The sequence below is a fragment of the Kwoniella shandongensis genome, chromosome 1 (genome assembly GCF_008629635.2).
Source record: "Kwoniella shandongensis chromosome 1, complete sequence".
Classification (NCBI taxonomy): Eukaryota; Fungi; Basidiomycota; class Tremellomycetes; order Tremellales; family Cryptococcaceae; genus Kwoniella; species Kwoniella shandongensis.
In genome coordinates this window covers 985051-1005970 of record NC_089287.1, presented here as the reverse complement: position 1 = coordinate 1005970, position 20920 = coordinate 985051, and the positions used below count along the sequence as shown (strand labels likewise).

Genomic DNA, 20920 nt, shown 5'->3' with positions numbered 1-20920 from the left:
CCCCGGTGACTACGCGAGGACACCTTGGCCCTTGCCCGAATGTGAGAACTCGACAATGGCATCGACAGCTTTCAGATCTATCAAGGAGGATCAGCAACGTCATAATGTTGTCCATTGTTTATCGCACCAAGCTTGTCACCTAGTCCGATATGAGTGTGCGCCTTGATGCTCAGATCGTCCTTGACGGTCCCGATGATCTCGACATACTGATCGGCAATGTGCATATCCTATAAACACGATCAGCATCGCTCTCCCTTACGTAGAAGATGAGCTTACTCGAGGAATGTGAACGCCAATCTACGTCGTACAACAGGACATCAGCTCGGTCATCTTCTGTACCTTTGAACAAGATGCCATGGCGGAGCTCGACCCACCTGTTGTCCATCGCTAGTCTCGACCATCGCTGTATCGCCAGAAAGGCTCGCCACCTTGGCTGTCAGTCGGACAGTCTCGCCACGGTGTTGAGTGAGGTATTTGGAGTTGATTCGGGCTATCAAAACATTTTGGTGTCAGCTGGATCCACCCAAGCACGCTGTGGTGTTAGCCGATGTCCAACTCACGTTCTGGACCGAGACGGGACATGGTGGAGGATTGGGTGGTGGTGAGGTGTAATGTGTGACTTGAGCGATTGGCTAGATCTGTGCAGGAGGGCTCGAATGCTTGGTATGCCGGCTGAGGGTTTGCAGCGAGGAGACGATGGGAGAGATAAAGTATACAGAGGCAAGTGTGAAGAGGAGAGAGGAAATGTACAAGTGATGGATGACTGTACTCGGACGCGTACAACATGAGCAGGCGCGATCAACCACACTTTTTTGATCCCGTCGATACTCACGTGATCAGAATTTTCAAAAGTTGGTGTACAAGCTGAAGTTGAGATGCTGTTTTCACTTTGTAACGTATCTAATACATAAATACTACACAAAGCTAGACACGATGGTTTCCTTCCAGTGAGTACGGTCAGATGAACTTGGCGCTATCGCTGACACCCTATTGCTAGATGCGACGGTTGCGCTGATACGGTCAAGAAGCCCAAGCTCGACCAACATCGTCAGAGATGTTTCGCATCTTTCACCTGTCTTGGTGAGTGCGAATCGAAGCTACGAGTGAATAGATCGTCAGCTGATCTCGTTACTACCCAGACTGCTCTACCACTTTCAGAAATCCATCGGAATACAAGTAAGTTCCCGTCGCCTTGTTGTTCCCCGCTGCCTCTGCTCATTGCAACTTTCTTACCACCGTAGAAGTCACACATCTTGCGTTTCTGAAGAGCAGAAATACCAAGGAGCGCTTTACAAAGGCCCCAAGAAGGTGTGTTGTCGGTGTGACCCTTCATCCACCTGTATCCCATCAACGACGGGTTCATTGCGACTTGGGCATGCGCTAACCACTACTTTACTCGGACAGGGCCAAGCACAACCTTCCGCTGCTCCTTCTCCCGCTGTCGCCGTCGCATCCCCTGAACCTAGTTCCAGCGCCGCTCCCGCTGCTTCTGCCGCACCGGCCATTCACCCATCTAGATTGAACCAGCTCGCTTTCCCCGAACAGTCTTTCCAAGGGGGTGGACGAGGTGGTGGATCTTTCGGTCGTGGAGGAAGAGGTGGAAGAGGTGGTTATGGTGCTGGTGGACAACAACGTGGGGGTGGATACGGTGGAGGATATGCGAATGAGAAATCATACGCTTCAGCAATGAACAAACTACAGAGTGATGGTCCGATGAGATCATGGGGTACATCTCCCGCACCAACAGCCACGGAAGGATCACAACCACCCACAAGCGAGAACGGTGGTGATGGCGCAGCAGCAAAGAAGAAGAACAAGAAGAAGGGAGATAAAGGTGGAACTGGAGCGAAAGCCAATTCGAAAAGACCAAAATCAGACGAAGCTGAATCAACACCTGTCCCCACTACCGAACCTCAAAACAAGAAGAGAAAGTTTGACGGTGAGGACGAGGCGGAACCCACCGTTGTACCTACCTCGGAACCGGTGTCTTCCAAAACCATCAAAAGACTAAAGAAGCGTTTCACCAAACTCGAGGAGAAGAAATCAACCGCCGAAATGACCCTCGGTGAATGGGTCGATTCCTTAGGAAAGGACAAGGAGAACGATACCGCCGAGATCTTGAAAGCTGTCAAAGTCTCTTTCAAGGAGGGTTCTTTCCAGCTTAGCTTGTAATTTTCGCTATACCCAGGCCATGCATGTATATTGGCTACTGATGCAACAAAATAGATTCGAATAGATGGTACAAAAGATGATAAACCCAACCCAAATATCCAAACCCCCCTTCTTCGTATGTTCGTCATAAAAACGTAAAATCGCTCTGCATTGTATTTTCCCTGGATTATTCAAAATATCATGGATCGGAAGGCAGAGGGGGCAAAGGCTTGTCCTCTGGAACTATAGTCGCATTCGAGTCTTGCGAACTCGATTTAGACGGTGAGAAACCATCCGCCGCACGCAGATCCCTAGGGGATTCCTCGTGTATCGAGGTCAAAGATGCCGCATCGGCAGTAGGAGCCGGCAATGTCATGGGTGAACTGACAGGTTGCAAAACTAACGGCGAAGGTTGTTCCCTTGGATCGGGCGTGGGAGCTTGTACTTTGACTTCCGGTGAGGCAGGTGCAGGAGAACGACTTGCTTTCCTTTCGATTCGTAATCGGCTCGCCAGTGTCTTGGCCGCTTGTTGGGGTCCAACCGTGAACCCCTTCTTCGTTTCGTTGACATCTTTCGGATCGGAACTCTTCCATCTCCTCCACCCATCGAAATCGATCAAAGCCTGTGTCCGTCAGCTCAATCCGACCGAGTTGAGAGACTCACCTGCATACAACCCCACTCGACAATCTTCTTGTCCAACCATTTCAACGATACCGGCTTGGTCAAGAAATCGTTACAGCCCGCTGCAAGAGCAGCCACTCGATCACTCTGCAAGGACGAGGCGGTAAGGGCAACAATGATGACCGAAGAGCGGAACGGCGAAGCTGGAGGCACCGCATCGATAGCGGGTCCACGTGGCACTTCAGAGATGGGCGTAGACGGGAACACCCCAATGTTGTTGAACCTTTCCATCCGCCGAATCTCTTTCGTCGCTTCGATACCGTCCATCACTGGCAGTTGGATATCCATCTTTAACGGGTCAGCGCCGCTGACGGGATCATATTACTCACCAGAATCAAGTGGAAGCCTCCAGTACGCCACTTCTCCACCGCTTCAAGACCATCTTTCGCCGACTGATGCTTGATCTTCTTCTTCCTCAAGAACATGCTCAAGATATTTTGGTTGATAGGGTTATCTACCTGTCAGCGACACTTCAGCACATGAATGAACTCACCTTCGACGATCAACACGTTGATAGGAGGAACCACCACATCATCCTTGGGAGCCTTCTTTTTCACCGGGTTGGTGGAGGGTAACCGTTTAACATCCTCGAGCTCTGGCAAAGGCGCCTTCTTGGGCACACGAGGCGGATGGAAGACCGGTTGATCCGGCTTGGGGGAGGAAATCGTCGGTGATCCAGCCGGGGTTCCCTTTCTCGACCCAGCAGTAATGGTCGCCGATCGATCCCTACCTTGCGCAACAATGGGCACCTCGGATACAGGCAGTGTCCTTCTACGCGAGTTGATCCGGGCGGCACCGGGTCGATCAGAGAATGATCCCCGACGCTGTTCTTCCTGAATGGCCGTCGCAGACTGATTGGAGATACGACGCGCAGCTTGAGGAGAGATGGTAGGAGACACTACTGCTTCTTCTCCGCCCGCAGAGGTCCGTCTCGAAGGAGGTAATCGTCGTATAGAGTCGGAAGGTATCCGATGTGATGAACCTCTTCGTTCCGACTTGTTGGGGGGTTCGAAGAACATCCCGTAAGGACGACCATCGGGACTCTGCATGACGACACCGGAAGCTCCTGGTCCCGAAGAGGGTGTTTTGCCAGCAGAAGAAAAGTATTCACTCGCGGGCGTCGCAACGATCTCGCCAGGCGTCGGTAGAGACAGATGAAGCCCTTGTTCGGTCCGAACGATTTGAGCGGCTGACGGCGGGTACTCGCCCAACGGCGACCTCGCTTTCTGTGAGCCTTCCTGTTTCGGTGCCTCTTCCGGTGATTCCTCCGCGACAGAGTCGAAGAATCCACTTTCTCTCTCCAAGGGCGTTCGTGATCCGGCAAAGTAACCTCCGCCAGGGGATCGAGGAGAGGTCGCGATGGGAGAGAAGAACGGGTCGACGATGGGTTGATTGATAGCGGTGTGGAGTGCAGTGAGGAATCGTCTCGGACCAACCGGTTTGGGAATGACCATGACTTCAGGCTGCATATACGCGCCCGAACCTGTTGACCAAGGCGCTCCGACAAAGCTCGAAACCACATCGCGCACTTGATTGTATTTCGATAGCGAGGTGAAGTGAATAAGGACCGCACCCTGAGCACGGGGAGCAATTTGCCTGACTTGAGGTGTCGATCTCGTCCTGGCTGTCATGGAAGGTCGTTTGTTCAATCTTGGCTTGAGTGCTAGCGGATGCAGCTCGGCTCGTATGCGGAACAATTCCTTCCGCAACACCGTTACATCGTCATCGATGATGATGAACTTGCCTTGATCGCGTCCTGACGACGTGAGCGACATAGCGGTAGGAACGTCACTGCCAGGTGTCGATCCAGCCGTCGATCCACCATACCCTGAATCGTGTCTGCCTTGAGGCACAGTCTTGACCTTGTCGCCTTCTTCGCCGTCAATCGGCAGATGGGAAATGTCCATGCCCCAAGCAGCGAGATAGCTAGTCAAGTGCCTCGCAAAGACGCTGCTGAGATTGGCATGAATGAAGACCTTTTTCGTACGAAGGGATTCGGCAAAGTCCGACAGCTCGTTCAGAGTCGGCTCCCGAGCGAGTCGAACCGACGTAAAAGGCTGTCGAACAGCCTCCTCCTCCACGGACAACTGTGTGGGCTCGACAATGGGCTTGCCGCGGGGAAGAAGAACAGACAGTTCGTAAGCTCGTCGCGGCATACCGGAACCAAGCGGCGATGATGGCTGTACATCCAGCTTCAAAAGCGCGTTCTGACTCTCCAACAGCCGTTTGCAAAGCAAGGTATCTAGTTTGGGTCTTGCCGCTTCCGTCTCCTCTGCTAAGCGCGTGAACGGGTTGAGCTCGGCTTTCGGGGTGACCGACGCCGAACCGGGAGCTTGGAAGATGTTGTGAACGATCTCGAATACACAGAGGAGCGGACCTTCGCTTTGTTGACCCGAGTGGAATGGTGAAGTTTTTCCAGGGGAATTTGACCGAGATCCCATGCTGGTGCGGTCGCCTCGTTGTCGGTCGATTTCCGTAGCTGACAAGGGTCTTCCGATCTTCGGTGTCATGGAAGGACTCTGCGGGATGACCTGAAGGCCAAGCTCGATAGTATCTTCCTTATTCGCGACCAGGAGGATTTGACGGATAATCTGTCGTCAGCGGGGGTTCGTCACGCAGCAACTCACATGACTCAGAGCGTAGCTCAATCCTTCACCATCTCCACTGACACTAACATGCTTGATTCCTACGTCCCCATGGAACAACACGAAATCGACATTCTTCTGAGACGCCTGTCCACTCAACATATCCGCGACATTCTGCAACAACTCTCCGATATCGAAATCCTCCCGTTTGGCTCCCGGCAATAATTCATCTCGAGACCCTTCCGCTAATTGCTCAGCATGAGCGGATAAGAAATTGAGACTCCGCATGGAGGTGAGGATTGCAGAGAGTGAGGTTGCCGGGACCTGTACTGTGCATCCGGAATATTGCTCCTTGGCATTATCAAGAAGATGGGGAGGCGAAAGATGGAGCAGCGTTTGGATGGCTGATTGTAACGAGTCGGCGAGCTCAAGGGAGATGACGTGAAGTGGAGTGGGTGGTAGCTTTGCAGTTGCTGGATCTGTCGGTACGACGATGGGAGCATGACCGGAGCCAAGAGGGTCGTAGACGGGCGAAAGGGGGTGACGTAGGGATCCTACTCGATGAGGCAGTGGTGAGGAAAACGTCCTGGTGAAGCTGGGTGGTTGTTCGAAATTGTATCCATCTACCGGCGGCCCCGCTCCTGAGAATTCAGGATCTATTGGTTGACCATCGTTGACAAGAGGGTCAGTGACCGAGCGATGGTGAACGACACGGGCGGTATCCATTGGCGCTTTGCGATCATCTTCCGAACTGGAGCTCAATGGGTCGAATAAGTCCGAAGAGTCAAAGGGGTCTCGACGTGTAGGATGGGAATAGGCATTGGAAGATTGCGAAGTTGGCCAGTTGAATATCGGTTGAGAGGAGGATGATGACGATGAAGCCGATATCTGATACGAAATTAGCATGGATACACCTACACATGCACACAAACTCACAGGCATTGGCGGTTCTACCGGAACCCTATAAGAGCTCTCATCCATGCTTGACCTCAAGCTACCACTCGTCGAATTTGCCAAGCTGTTGTTCCAGCTGTCTGGTACCGCGATTATGGATGACAACGGTCTTCGGTCATCGAGAGAGGTGTCGGAGATGGAGGTGGAGATGGACAACGGTCTGGTGGATGATTCTGAAGGCGACGCCATCAGGACATCGATTTTGTTGAGGAATGAGTCTGCCTGCTCCTCATGTGTTGCGCGAAGTTACAATGTAGTGTAATGTGGAGTTTTGTTGGTGAGTAACAGGAGGAGATGGGAATGGAGATCGAGAGTGAGGTATCTTTGGCTGTTAGAGAGTTGGTAGTAGTAGTACGAAATAACCGTATGCCGCCGCCGCCGCCCGCGCCCGCCGCGTGTTACCTCGATTCATAAAAAAATCGATTCCAACAAATCGCATCTGTGGCACACGGCAACCCAATACGGAGTATACACTACTGTGCTCTTGTTCGCCGTACGGCATCTGAGAACTATGCAGAGTCTCGGGGCCACAGCGTGACTAATGATAATGAACAACTGAAGTCGACTCTTTCTCGCCGGTGTTAAAACGAATGGACTCTGATTTTGGGTTCACGTGTGTACTACAATCTTCACGGCCGAGGGGTTGGACGTATAGACCATTCTCAAGTCGAAAACGCTAGAGTCAAATTCACATTCGAGCATGCATGGGACGATGGGGCCCACCGGCGCCCAGCGTAGACAACGATAGGTCGATATTGATACAATACATCTTTGACAAGTGGACTACCCTTGTTGCATGAGTCATGGTGATGATGCGATGTGGTGGTACAACTGGGGATGGTACGATGCATGTGGATTCAGGGTCCACCCACCAGAAATGTGGCTGTTTTTCCTTTTTCAGGCCCAAACACAGAGAAAAGTCGAAAGCGCGCGCCGGGGCATCGTTCGATGAATGCACTTTATCTTATCCTTGTAGACCATACATATATTCACACTCTCTAGTTACCTTCCCCTCATTTCCCCCTCTTCAACAATACTTACCACCGCTCTCAACAGCCAGTGAAAGTGAGTCACAAACGTCTTTGTTATACTTGAACAAGCTAAGCTCACCCCGTCCCCCCAACAGATGCCCGCCGAAACCCGTTCTGCTGACCGTGTGTCCAACTACAACAAGTTCTGGGAGAAGAAGTCTGCCGATGACAACGACACCCACCGAGCAAACAGGTTGGACCAGTACACCGATGTCGTCAACGGTGGGTCGCTCTAACATCCTGCACTTCAGGGCAAAATTGATAGATCATCTCTATAGGTTACTACGACGGTGCAACTGAGCTTTACGAGTACGGATGGGGTGAGTCGATAGTATCTTTGCGCTGGACCTGAACTGACTCATTCCTCAGCCGAGTCATTCCACTTTTGTCGATTCTACAAGGGCGAGGCTTTCCTCCAAGCTGTGAGTACCTTCTCTGCTCGTCTCGTTCTCGTTCTGACCCCGCACAGCTCGCTCGACATGAGCACTACCTCGCTGCCATGATGAACATCAAGCCCGGTATGCGAGTCCTCGATGTCGGTTGTGGTGTCGGTGGTCCCGCTCGAGAGATCGCCCGTTTCACCGACGCGACTATCGTCGGTATCAACAACAACGACTTCCAATTGCAAAGAGCTACTGCCCGAGCAAAGAAGTACGGATTGTCCGACAGATTGACCTTCCAGAAGGGTGACTTTATGAAGTTGAGCGAGCAATTCGGCGAGAACTCTTTCGATGCTAGTGAGTGAACCTTCACAACCCCAGACAAACATTGTGACTGACATGGTGCAGTCTACGCTATCGAGGCTACTTGCCACGCTCCCAGCTTCGAGGGCATCTACGGCGAGATCTTCAAGTGCTTGAAGCCAGGTGGTGTCGTGAGTGTTGTCTTCCTTGGTACGTTTTAAGTCGCGCTGACGCAGCCCAGTTCGGTGTTTACGAGTGGTGTATGACCGACGACTGGGACCCTTCGAACCCCAAGCACAAGGAGATTGCCCACGGTATCGAGGTGTGTTCCGTTTCTCCATGGCCCAGTTCAACCACTGACTGTGCTCCAGGTCGGTGACGGTATCGCCGAGATGCGATCGATCAAGGCTGCCAGAGACGCCTTGAAGAGCGTTGGTTTCGAGCTCGAGTTCGAGGAGGATCTCGCTGATCGTAAGTGATACTTCAAATTTGCATACTACGTTCTAACCCTTGCACAGGACCCGACGCTATCCCTTGGTACTACCCTCTCGAGGGTGACGTTTGGAAGGCCCAGACCTTCGGTGACAGTGAGTCTATGTCATCAATCCCCGACTGCCCGCCTGACAATCCTCCCCCTAGTGTTCACCTGCTGGAGAACGAGCAAGATGGGATACACCATCACCCAGAACGCAGTCTGGGCTATGGAGAAGGTTGGCCTCGTCCCCAAGGGTACCTACAGTGTCGGAGAGAGCTTGATCGTTGCCGCCAAGGCCCTCGTTGCCGGTGGTCAGACAAAGCTTTTCACGTGAGTGATTCGTTGAATTAGGTGTGGGTGTATCGCTAACATACCATACTCAGCCCCATGGCCTTGTGGATCGCCCGAAAAGTACGTCTCCGTGTCAGTCGACCACCACAGCACACATACTGACGTTTTGTCACTTACAGCCCGCCAACTAGAATATTGCTTAAATCTTTACATTGGACTTTCAGCCTTACGCATACCCTGATCATCTATATGCACACCCTGCGGTAAACATCTCGCAATTAGCGGTACAAACCGGCTTGGCTGATTTTGATTTCGACCGTGACTAATGTTTACCTTCGCGGGATGTGACTGGACCAGCAGGCTGACTAGTTTTTTTCTGCCTCGATAGCCCAAAAAACAACATCCTAGGCGTTCTACTAATAAGTTGATACACAGCTTCTCTCCCTCCGCAACCTCTCTATCAGTTTCTATACCCCGTGCAGGACACGCCCATATCATGTCGTACCATCATACTTATGCCCACACGCAAACCCCCTATTCCCCTACGCTACCCAACTTGATCCAATCACGAGCTCTTGCTACCTCATCCATACCCTTCTCACAGACAACTCACACACTAATCGACGTGTCTTCACCACCTCCACCCCTTCCTCCGCCTCGAGGGATGGGGATGTGCGATGTCTCGCCGACCACATCCTCACCCTCTCTCTACTCTCGCGTAGGTCATTCGCCTCGTTCGCACATGATTGTTCGAGCCTCTCGTCGGTTCCGAGTGTTATCCGAATCCGACCTGTCCAGTGAGGAAGAGGCAGACGACGGGGAGGAAGTAGCGCTAGAGGAGGAAGAAGAGGATCCTAGAAGGATGTCGATGGTGGGTGGACCGAAATTAAGGAAATACACCGAAACACCCTGGGAAGAAGATTGGACATTGGAGCCAGTCCCATCCGGCAATATCATATACGGGCGTGATGCTCACCACCCTCCATCGTCTGAGATGTTCAGCGGATTCAGACATGCGACTCGGATGATCAGTGCGGCTACGTTGACTCGAAGTCGAACACGCGATGCCTCGACGAGCTCCAGCATCAATACGGTGTCCGACACGTTTTCGCCTGGAGGAACGATGGACACCTCGTCGACTCGAAGAGGTCTGGCGCATATCCTAGGTGTGTCAGGCAATAATACGACGTCTGGCGGACCGAAACACCTTTTACCTTCTGCTTCCGGCTTGAGTCTGGCTTCAAACAACACGACAAGCACGGCGAGTTCGGACGAGAGAACTGATCCAATCACGCCGAAATTGAGACAAGGTGCTAGTGATACCTCTTTCACAGGATTAGGATCGCCCACTTTGATCATGGCCACCAGCAAGGTCAGGAAGAGCGTGACGACAACTCATCGGCATGACTTCTCGACAACGATGGTAGATCAATTGACTCACTCACACTCCCACTTTCCACCGACCACGACGCCAAAAGCACATACGCGTGTTCCCGTTCAACCGATACACGACAACCACACGAAACTTCTGCTATCCAAGGTGATCGAACAGAACTTACGATCCAACACCCTAGCGCTCAGTCCCGCTCTAGGAGGGAATGGGTTCAAAGCCTCTGATCGACCATTATTGTCTTCTGGTTCACCGGGATTCGGATTGATAACCCTAGAAGTTGCCCAAGAAAGAGAAAGAAAGAGAAATGCTGCCCGTCTCGGTGTTTCCGCAGAGTCTTCTTCAATCGCTCCTGAACGACAGCCACAAACCGAAGTGGTACCCCTCGAGATCGCACTACAGCGACTTGAAATGTCGTCTCACAGTCGACCAAATACCACTTACAGTACCTTCCCTCCTGCCAGTGGGTCGGAAGGACCGGTTCCAACGCCACTTCCATCACCTCCAACTACGACTAATCGGATCCGAACGAAAAAATCGGGTTTGATGAAGTTATTCAACAAAGCGAGTGGTGGGGCATATCCACCTGTTCCTCCTCAGTCCTCCACAACTGTGGTGCACCAAAATACGTCTGCAACGCCTGGTGGTAAGAAAGGTCGACCGTCTACACGACAGAGTGGAAAAAGTTTCAACAATCGGACCAAAGATGTACACACGCCGACACAGTCCGCTTCGGTTCAAGATGATTTAGTCACGGAGACAACGAGTCATATCAGTAGTGTGTTGAAACCTCAACTCGAATTACGTCCGATCAGTATGACATTCACACGTGGTTTACCGATCGACTATCTCACCCATTCAAGTCCGAGATCCACCACATCGAAAAGCAGAACAGGCCCAGGCAATGGCGACGTATGTGGTTCGACTCCACTCCGACACGCTCCCACTTCGTCATCGACATCATCTTCCTCGATCGACGGGACGGATCCCGCTGTGCGAATGAGATCCACTCTGTATGATCTCGACGCCGGGACGATACCTGATCTGCTGCCCGAAGGAGGTCACGCCGCCACCATCAGTACAGACGTAGTAGAGCAGATTCTTCGAAATGCAAGAAAGGGTTGGAAATTACAACTATTCGAGCTGGAAGCGCAACTTCGTGAATTACGAGATGAACTGGACGAAACGAGAGCGACAAAGTCTGCTAACGCGGGCGCGAGACGATCAGCAGGTGGTGTGACATGTACATCTTGTGGATGTTCTTGTGGGAATGTCAGTGCATCGAGTGATGGCGGAGACAACGACTTGTTGAGTACAAGGAGGGTGATCGATCGTGCTAGAGTGAAGACTGCTGGTGCAAGAGGTGTTTTCGGTTCAGGCAGTCTGTACGAGTGAGAATAGAAAAGTATACATGATAGAAAGGATGATGCCATTGTAATAAAATGATTGATACCGTGCCATGCTAGAGTCCAACTGAACAGAGCGCAAAAGTACTTATTTACCAGCTCGTCTCTTGTCCCTTGCTTTCTCTCTGTTTGGACCTTTGTCAGTACTGCTCAATCTCGTGACGAGACCACACCACAACTCACCTCTGCATCGCCTTCTCTTCTGCACGTTCACCTTGGATCGCACCCTCCACCGTCTTCATCTTCTGATTATACTTGGCATCCTTCTCAGCCTGTTCCCTAGCTCTCTCACCAGCCAAGAACTTGTTATCCTTTCGCAATTCCCTGATCGCACCCTTCCTCTCCTTTTTGTACATAGATTTGAGCTTGTTGGTCGCGTTTCGCTCGACATCGGGATCGTAGTGTCTGTCAGGAGCAAAGTTCTCCTCGAATCGAGGTGCGTAAGAAGCGATAGGGATAGGTTTGTGGGCTTGAAGAGTGAGTGGTTGTCTCGACTTTCGAGCGTGAGTGAGCATTCGCGTCAGGGTCGTGAAGGCTTTGGTGTGGATGGCCTGTACAGATTGGGATCAGCTTTTGGGTGTCATTTAGTAGAAACGCTGGCTCACCTTGAGTTCCGGAGACAGCTTCGCGACTCGTGACCCTTCCACCACCTTGGCGACAGGTTGCATCAACTCGATGAAAGCCTCCGAGGACGCAAACATCGTCGCGAACGTTTCGGTCAAGCGGAACGCTACAGCAAGGAGGTTGACTTTTTGTTGCTCGACATCGTCAGACTTCGCGTTGATCGCCGCAGCAAGATTGGTCGTCTCTGAAGGAACTGCGGCCGCAGTAGGGGATACGAAGAGGTCTATCCCGGCTGCTTTGACGTCGGGATATGTCGAGTTTTGTTCAAAGCCTTTTCGTCGAGGAAGCAGTGTGAGGATAGTCGAGGCGACAAAGTTGACAGCCTCTGGCAGCAGTCGCTTAGACAAAGACTCATACTATGCAGCTCTTGTCAGCTTTGATACGACGCGCCTTTTAATCACTACTTACCTGCGCCAAAAGCGAACCGAGGAACAAGCCCGATGCCAAGTCCGCTACGGACCTCACCCTGCTCTGTCCCAGATACTGTCCCATCAATAGCACAGCTGGCGCCACCACCGGATGGGAGAAATCACTGGTCGACCAGACAGTCCCCACCAGTCTGAGAAGGACCAACTCTGGACACCCTGGGAACGTCTTCGAGTCCGGCCTGGAAGGTCCTCTCGCAAGACCTCGAGCGAGGTTCTTTTGCATGAGCTTGAGCTTTTCGACAAAGTGTCCAGCCGCTGTGACCGGATTGAGCTTGACGAGTGCGATGACGTGGGGAACGAGACTTGAGACAAGGTCGAATGGAGGCGATCTTTGAGAGGATAGGATGAGGATGTAATCGATCAAAACGCCGAGGAAGTCCTATTTTGCGGAGGATAAAGTCAGCTTAGATGGAGATACTGAGTCTATTTTCACATACCTGAAGCTTCTCCTTGTTGCCAGCTGCCAAACTAGGGTGGTGCAGGGCACGGATACGCTGGACCACAATCGGCAGGGCCGACTCTTCTAGAGGCTCGAGGATATCCTCAAACTCTTCGATACTCGAGGGACAAATGAAGGTGTATGGAATCTCCTTCACCTTTCCAGCGGTTTTGGAAGACTTGGTCTTGCTTCTCTTGACAACCGATTCGAGCTCCTCGTCGGATCCATCAACGTCTGACCCTTCTTCGCTGTTCAAATCATCCATTGCGGATTCCGCTTCGCTGTCGTCCTCCTCCTCCTCATCCTCCTCCTCGTCGGCTTCGTCCTCGTCATCACTTCCCTCTTCCTCATCTTCGTCCTCATCCTCCTCACCAGACTCGGCATCCTCATCCTCAGGCAAAGCCATGGCTTCGATACCCTCTCTTGTCAGACCCGGTCCAAGCAGCTCGTCCTCATCCTCCACAAAATCGTCGTCCAAATCATCCGCATCGGGTTTCTTGGCGTCCATTTTTCTCCTCTTCCTTGACACTTCTCCGTCCTCATCATCACTGACACTGTCTCCTCTCATCCTTCGTATTCTCTTCGCTTCGGCCTTCTCCAACTTTTCCTTCTCCTCCAGAGCAAGTTCCTCCTCCGTCTTTGTTCGGTTCTTTGGTTTCGCTCGAGAGTCGAAAGCCAGCGTTCGGACGATTTGATCGTAATCACCGTCTTCTTGAGCAGGTGCGGCAGCGGCGGCTTGACGAGAAGTGCTAGCAAAGTTGGAAGCAGCCGGTCGACGTGGGGCGTCTCCTGCTAGAAGCGCTCGTAGATCATCCAGCTCTGTATCAAGCTCGTCTCGCAGCTCGTCATCCAGCTCTTTCTGCTGTTGTCGCTCGTACTGTTGCGATTCTGTCAGCTTGGCCAAGCTCTTACATTCTCATAACGCAACGACTAACCTTGTGTTCTTTGCTCTTCGCGATGACTTCCGCCATGACCTCTTGCTTGCTCTTCTTCTTTTCGGGCTGGAATAGATTGTCAGCATGTAGACCCTCAGAGTCGGGTCGATTAGTCCACACACCAATTCTTCCTGGTCCTCTTCCTCTTCACCGTTGAAGCCACCAAAATGTCCTCGGCTGACAACCCTCTTGTCGATCCTCCCTCTATCGTCGTCGTCATCCCGCTCCCCATATCCTTGCGCCTCGAAATCGTCTCCTGGAAGGTCCAGCACGCTCCTTCCACCATGTGTCAATCCACCCATGGCGAATCCGTCGTCAAAGATATCAAGTGTTTCACCCTCATCCTCGATGTTGAATAGACCCTTTTTTCCTTGACCTCGTTGTCTTTCTCGGGTGTATCGCTCTAGCATACGGTCTTCGATGGAGAGAGTGGGGTCGGCTTCACCGAATCGTCGATCTCGGAAAGTACCAGTATGATCACGGAGCTGATGCTCGGGCAGGAGAGTTTTCTTCCGCTGCATCGTGAGAAGCGTTAGTGTATGTATTCTTCTGTGATAGGGCATCCACTTACCTGCTCGAGACCCGCTTGCTTGCTCGCACTAGGTCTGCCAATAACACCTTTCAGATTACGTCCTCCAACATCGTGCTTAACCTGCAAATCATCCAATTTCGTCAGCAATCTAGCCTGTAGAAAAACTGATCATAGCTCACCTTGGTCTCCCGCTCATCAAATTTGTTGAGGTTCCTCCTGATCTCCTCGAGCTTGTCCAACTTCTTAGCTCGGTCGGTCTCCCTCGCACCTCCCTTCTTGTAAGCTTTCTTCTCTTTCTTGGAGTGGTTGGTTCGACTCAACCCAGCAGAGTTGAGTGCGGATTTCAGCTGAGACAGCTGTGATGGGGCCATTTTCGGTTGGCGTATGCTTAGTAGCTCTACTGAAGTGAAGATGATAAAATAAGAGACCAAGTAGTATTTTGACCAAAGAGACGGGTGAAAGCAACTTTTGAAGCGGACTAGCCATCAATCTCCGAACGATCCGTACCTGATTACCGGTTGCCACCACCGCTCAATGATAACATCCAGGTCATGTTGACAAGCTGTAGCCTTTCCTCTCTGATGCATGATTCGATCAACCCGACTCGAAAGCGAATTGGATGCTAGTAGATCACCAAGACTGATATACGCCCTTGAGAGCGAGTCGAAGCGATGCAGACCGATCCATCGCGCGATAAGGATTACTCCTTCGCACGGCTATGTGATCTCAAATCGCACGTTACGTTGAAGATGTAAGCTGAGTTGACATTTGGCGAGGAAGAGGAGCTGATGTCTGGCTTAGCACCTCGCTCGAGGGTAATATCCCTAAAAAGAGTTATACTGATACGCTGAAGCAGCCCGAGCTTCGGCATGCCGGTTTGCAAGAGTGAGCCATTTGGTACCTCCTCGCATGGAATGGAATAGCTGATCAACTCTGACTACAGAGGGGTGTCTGATTTGTATGTAACATGTCAGCTCTGGGCAGACGGAAAAGAATACACTCTGCCTTATCGGACAGCGTGGAAAGACTTTCCAAGAGGATATACGTGCGTTCTTGTGTGAATGAGATTCGTGTGATGCTGATCATGTGAATCAACGTAGCTGGAATTACACAATCATTCTGCCTATCACATATCCTTCGCTTCTCCTGACATCGCAAATCACATTCACAATATGGGACGTACGAGGCGCTGGAAAGGCTGTACCTGTAGGAGGCACAACGATGAGCCTCTTTACCTCGAAGCGGTATGTGCTGTCTTCTTCTTTCCCCTTCCTCCTTCCCTTACTGAGGTGTAAACTTCCAACATAGGACATTGAGACGGGGTCAGCAGCGATTATATGTTCACAGAGGAGTGGAAGCGGATCCGAAACCGAATACGACTACACCTTGTGAACTCCCCGGAGAAGAAGAGGATGAAATGGGTCGCCTCGAGAGGGTATGTCTTCAGGAAACGGATCACTCGGCTGCACTGAAAGCTGACGGATACACTGAACACAGCTGGTCAAGGAATTCGATCGGGGAGACATCACAAAGATAGATTGGCTGGACAGATTAGCATTCAGACAGATAGAAAAGGTCCATGCGGTAAGTCGAGCTGAGTTGATGCATGTATCGGCATCGCCTGATAGAATAGAACAGGCGGAAGCGAGCAAATCCGACAAACTGTATCTATATATTGACTTGCCTAAGTTCGACTTCCCCGTCGTCTTCTCCGAGCAGGTGAGCGACCGTCTATACGTCAACCGGGTATCTGCTAACAAAGAACGGACATACAGGAGAGCTCGATACCCCTTCCTCCAGCTCCTGTCGTCCATCCACCTTCACAAAATCAACAACCGATATCCGCTCTCCCACCTGACCTCCTATCGACAGATCCACATCTATGGCGTACATATGATCCTGACGCGTGGCGTGAGAACCCAGTCGAGACCAAACACAGGAAGCTGCTCCGTAGTCAACGTTTGGGAGATCAAGGTCGGGATCTCAAACCTGGTCCGGCTGACAGAGATCGTCTCAACGTGAGCACATTGGTGCTCTCCAAGCTGTGGAAATCAAAGTACAGAGCAGACGACTGATATCACATTAATAGGAAATATTCCGGCTACCTCCAACCGCGTCACTCACTGCACTTGACAAAGATCTGCTTTGGAAATTCCGTTTCTCCCTATTTCGATCGCCTCGCTCACTTACCAAATTCCTCAAGTGCGTCACATGGTCTGATCCGGTGGAAGCGAAACAAGCGGTAGAGAAACTCTTGCCGCTGTGGGGACAAGAAGTTGGGATGGATGATGCGCTGGAACTGCTCGGTCCTGGATTCACCGATAGGAGAGTAAGAGCGTTTGCTGTGAAGAGGTTGGAACGGGCGGACGACGAGGTCAGTCACCTCACACTATCTTTCTTTCAGCTGTGTACCTGACGTGCGCTCAATCCTTATGTAGGAGCTACTACTCTACCTTCTCCAACTGGTCCAAGCTCTCAAATTCGAGTCTGCCCCTAATATGAGCGATTCATTACGGTCAAGCAGAACCCTGCGCAAACGGGACATAGCAGCTGCCAAAGTCGATGAAGAAGATAGCGGCCTGTCACAGTTCCTGATCGACCGAAGCGTTGCGAATCCGGTACTAGGTACTAGCTTCCATTGGTACCTTATGATCGAGTGCGATAACCGACAACTCGTCGGGAAGATGTATGCCAAAGTCGCTTTCCGATTCATGAAGCGACTTTCAGAGGTGAGCACACACTTGTAGTAAAGTTGATCTAATGCTGATGGATGTACTGCAGACACCTGAGGGAGCGGCCCAAAGAGACATTCTACGAAGACAGGGCGAACTTGTTGAAACGCTGTCTGCTCGAGCAAAGGAAATTCGGGCATCGAAAGACTCTCGTTCCAAAAAGATCGAAAAGCTCAAGTCATACCTCGGCGATTCGAAACATGGTCTTGCACCTCTTCCCACGCCATTACCGCTTCCCATCAACGCTCGAATAGCAGTGTCATCAATCACTGCGGAGAAGTCGTCCGTCTTCAAATCCAACCTCCTTCCGTTGCTCATATGGTTCGAGACGACCGATTCCGCTAAGATTTCGGAAGACGACCCCGAAGCAGTTGTCAGTATCACTCCAGACTATCCTATCATCTTCAAGAACGGAGACGATCTTCGACAGGACCAATTGGTCATTCAACTGTTCATCCTCATGGACCGATTACTACGTAAGGAGAACCTCGACTTGAGACTTAGTCCATACAGCGTTCTAGCGACATCAACAACCGAAGGTATGGTGCAGTATGTGCCAAGCAAAAGTCTGGCGGCCATCATAGCAGAGTACGGCAGTTTGCAGGCTTATCTGAGGCTGGATCATGCGGATGATGGAGCTTTGGGATCGTACGGAATCGAGGCTGGGGTGATGGACACGTTTGTCCGAAGCTGTGGTGAGTGCACCTGTTCACCGCGGACGGGAGTATGCTAAACATCAATGATAGCGGGATATTCGGTCCTTACCTATGTCCTCGGAGTTGGAGACCGACATCTCGACAATCTTATGCTTGCGCCTGATGGGCATTTCTTCCACGGTAAGTAGCCCTGGCACCAGGCTCAGCAATGCTTCGAAACTAACTCCTTACACTCGCAGTCGACTTCGGCTACATACTCGGCAGAGATCCGAAACCATATCCACCGCCTGTCAAAGTGTGCAAAGAAATGGTCGACGCGATGGGCGGTACGGGATCAGCTCACTACGCTCGATTCCAAAGTTTATGTTATACGGCTTTCATTGGATTGAGGAAGAATGCCAACCTTATCTTGAACCTGGTGGCTTTGATGGTAGATGCGGGCATTCAAGATATACAACTAGAACCGGATAAGGCTGTTTGGAAGGTAAGTCGGGAATGCTTGGGCAAAGAATTGGTTGACTGATATATGCGTCTGGTCAGGTTCAAGAAAAGTTTATGTTGGACTTGTCAGAAGAGGATGCGATCAAGCAATTCGAAGCGCTATTGAATGATACATCATATCTGACCGTTGTATTTGATAGAATACATGATTGGTGAATGCCAGACTCAGCACTTGGTATTGATGTCAGACAGAAGCTGACAACTGGCTACTTTGCAGGGCACAATATTTGCGAGATTAGAGTGTTGTTGATGTGCGTAGAGAATCGGACCGGGAGTGTGTACAACGTCTGTAGTAAGAAGGATATACCCTGCATGTGTGAATGTATACCTTGTAATCGCATGTTCGGAGTGCGGACGGTGGTATTACCACCAGGACTGATTGCCAGACTTGTGAGATGTCGGACCAGCCGAGCGAGGTGTGTGCCGAGTCAGGCACGACCAAAAGTTGGGAGATGGGCGCTCACTGTTAGTGTAATCGAAAAGATCAAACGTTTGTTGTTGTTGCATATCCATTGCAATTCACCGTCTTGATCACAGCTCGTCATTTGTATTAGGACCTCCTTGTCCCCATCCTTGTCCCGCGATCATATTACCTATCTTGTGTACCCTTTTGTCTGCGCCGACGCCTCAACTTCCCCAGCGATGGCTCGACCCCCATCCCTCGCGTCTGCACTGACACTTTCCACTATCGCCTTGACTTTCCGTACTATCGCGAAGCTCACAAGCAAAGAATTCAGAGTAGATGGATTACCGATACTATTAGATGCGCTGCGGATCGGACATGATGAGAAAGGGAAGGGGAGGATGGTAGAAGGAGGAGAGAGCGATGAGAGCGTGAAGCCTAGAAGGGGGATCGTCACAGGTAAGTTGGGATGCTCGCTATCTATCACCGCGAAAACGTCATAAATTGTTTAGCAAGCGACGTGTCAGTGCTTCTGATTGGGAAACAAGGGGGTCTGGGCTCCCGAGAGAAGGATATCATGATGCTGATATTGCTTATGTCACAGTGTGCAATCACAATTCGGTTGTCGATGATCCTATGGTAAGCTCGTCTCCGTCCTAACTCGCCGCTCCCCACGAGCAAGTTCATGGAAACGAAGCTGACATCTCGCTCATGAAATCAGATGTGGTCCCTGATGCCTCTTACGACCTATTTCCCTTTCGCTACACCCTCACATACATGTAGAAATACAAGATGGACACTGGGTGGTGAGTCGACAGAGGCATCCTCTATCAAACCTTCTCCCATCATGGGCACGCTACCTGTCCTCGTTTCACGCCAACGCCACCGCGAATAAGAAGGTTGCAAGTTGACATGTGTCACGCTCGTAGCTTCCGATATCATGTTCACAAATCGATTCAACAACAAATTCTTCGATTTGGGACAGGTTATCGAGACTCATCGTGGAGGTGGGATATTCCAACCTGCCGTCGATAGAGCTGTCAAATTACTCCAAGATGGTGAATGGGTGAGTGCGATCAAAATCTCAGCAACACATGTTCAGAGGCAAAGTCTCTCTTCTACTACTCGGAGGACTGGTGCTGATACGATACCATGTGATGTAGATACATATCTTCCCGGAGGGAAAGGTTAATCAGCAAGGGACGAATGCCGACGGTGGATTGTTACGGTTCAAGTGGGGCGTGTAAGTGATCATGTTACCACAGTATACATGACGGTGTCACTCCATAATCGAGGTGTGCTGATCGAGAAACTCGCAGCGGTCGTATCATCATGGACTCAAAGGTGATGCCAGAGATCATACCGATGTGGATATCAGGTGAGTCTGACATCCCACCTTACCCGCCAATCGATCTCAAACCTGCTTCTAACGGCCATACCGATGCGTGTGCGCGCAACATACTGACTGATCTAACTCCGGCTTGCAGGATTCGACCAAGTCATGCCTGAACCTCGGAATCGGCCACGATTCATCCCTCGACCCGGTGCCAAGCTTAGCATAACCGTTGGTCAACCGCTCACTTCTGCGATCGAACCACTCGTCTCATCCTGGCGCGAAATGGCAGAGAAAGAATCAGGAACCCTCGGTGTTGGTGGAGATTGGGAACAAGGTTCTCAGGGGACCGGATTGGTCGGGGACGCTCAACGGGAAGTTAGAGGGAAAGGGGAATTGATCGATGGAAGAGAACAACAGGTTAGAATGAAGATCGTAGATGTTCTACAGCAGGGTGTGGCGAAGCTGGGAGAGGAGGTGGAGAGACGTGAAGGTAGATATGAAAAGGGTTTATGGACCCAATCTAAAAAGTTCACCTAGAAGGATATACACGTAGAAGGGGTTAGACATTGATAGATCAAACCAATAATATTAGCATGGGATAGCCTGCATCGGTTGTGATCGGATTCCATTTGTCACGGTTGGTGTATCGTACATGCGTGCATAGGTCATACAAAGGGATGAAGGAGA

General features: G+C 51.2%; 8 protein-coding genes across 8 annotated transcripts; 5 read left to right on the top strand and 3 right to left on the bottom strand.

The window, feature by feature from the left end:
* Positions 1-9: 9 nt before the first annotated feature.
* CI109_100346 (uncharacterized protein) lies at positions 10-582 on the bottom strand (the record flags this gene model as incomplete). Its single annotated transcript, XM_032002989.1, has 5 exons — positions 10-77; positions 128-227; positions 277-297; positions 375-490; positions 561-582. The coding sequence occupies 5 exons, from the start codon at positions 580-582 to the stop codon at positions 10-12; spliced, it is 327 nt and encodes a 108-aa protein (XP_031862796.1).
* Positions 583-933: 351 nt separating this feature from the next.
* On the top strand, positions 934-2172 carry CI109_100345 (uncharacterized protein; the record flags this gene model as incomplete). The annotated part of the gene is made up of 5 exons (XM_032002990.1): positions 934-947; positions 998-1080; positions 1140-1176; positions 1242-1308; positions 1405-2172. 5 exons carry the CDS (start codon positions 934-936, stop codon positions 2170-2172), a joined length of 969 nt encoding a protein of 322 aa, XP_031862797.1.
* Positions 2173-2350: 178 nt separating this feature from the next.
* On the bottom strand, positions 2351-6560 carry CI109_100344 (uncharacterized protein; the record flags this gene model as incomplete). Its single annotated transcript, XM_065966757.1, has 5 exons — positions 2351-2737; positions 2815-3101; positions 3326-5423; positions 5502-6305; positions 6354-6560. 5 exons carry the CDS (start codon positions 6558-6560, stop codon positions 2351-2353), a joined length of 3783 nt encoding a protein of 1260 aa, XP_065822829.1.
* A 937-nt stretch (positions 6561-7497) lies between these two features.
* On the top strand, positions 7498-9042 carry CI109_100343 (uncharacterized protein; the record flags this gene model as incomplete). Its single annotated transcript, XM_032002992.1, has 11 exons — positions 7498-7624; positions 7681-7722; positions 7772-7824; positions 7872-8139; positions 8191-8276; positions 8327-8407; positions 8457-8556; positions 8604-8672; positions 8725-8890; positions 8944-8971; positions 9031-9042. The coding sequence occupies 11 exons, from the start codon at positions 7498-7500 to the stop codon at positions 9040-9042; spliced, it is 1032 nt and encodes a 343-aa protein (XP_031862799.1).
* A 305-nt stretch (positions 9043-9347) lies between these two features.
* On the top strand, positions 9348-11636 carry CI109_100342 (uncharacterized protein; the record flags this gene model as incomplete). The annotated part of the gene is made up of 1 exon (XM_032002993.1): positions 9348-11636. One exon carries the CDS (start codon positions 9348-9350, stop codon positions 11634-11636), a length of 2289 nt encoding a protein of 762 aa, XP_031862800.1.
* Positions 11637-11735: 99 nt separating this feature from the next.
* CI109_100341 (uncharacterized protein) lies at positions 11736-14976 on the bottom strand (the record flags this gene model as incomplete). Its single annotated transcript, XM_032002994.1, has 9 exons — positions 11736-11772; positions 11831-12198; positions 12253-12627; positions 12680-13078; positions 13137-14015; positions 14074-14139; positions 14196-14588; positions 14645-14725; positions 14785-14976. The coding sequence occupies 9 exons, from the start codon at positions 14974-14976 to the stop codon at positions 11736-11738; spliced, it is 2790 nt and encodes a 929-aa protein (XP_031862801.1).
* A 300-nt stretch (positions 14977-15276) lies between these two features.
* Positions 15277-18733, top strand: CI109_100340 (uncharacterized protein; the record flags this gene model as incomplete). The annotated part of the gene is made up of 15 exons (XM_032002995.1): positions 15277-15356; positions 15407-15490; positions 15549-15650; positions 15706-15849; positions 15914-16040; positions 16103-16189; positions 16244-16324; positions 16381-16623; positions 16695-16979; positions 17044-17334; positions 17387-18032; positions 18084-18173; positions 18233-18477; positions 18534-18646; positions 18712-18733. The coding sequence occupies 15 exons, from the start codon at positions 15277-15279 to the stop codon at positions 18731-18733; spliced, it is 2640 nt and encodes an 879-aa protein (XP_031862802.1).
* Positions 18734-19136: 403 nt separating this feature from the next.
* Positions 19137-20770, top strand: CI109_100339 (uncharacterized protein; the record flags this gene model as incomplete). Its single annotated transcript, XM_032002996.1, has 7 exons — positions 19137-19356; positions 19502-19536; positions 19619-19703; positions 19827-19963; positions 20061-20140; positions 20217-20275; positions 20385-20770. 7 exons carry the CDS (start codon positions 19137-19139, stop codon positions 20768-20770), a joined length of 1002 nt encoding a protein of 333 aa, XP_031862803.1.
* Positions 20771-20920: the final 150 nt, after the last annotated feature.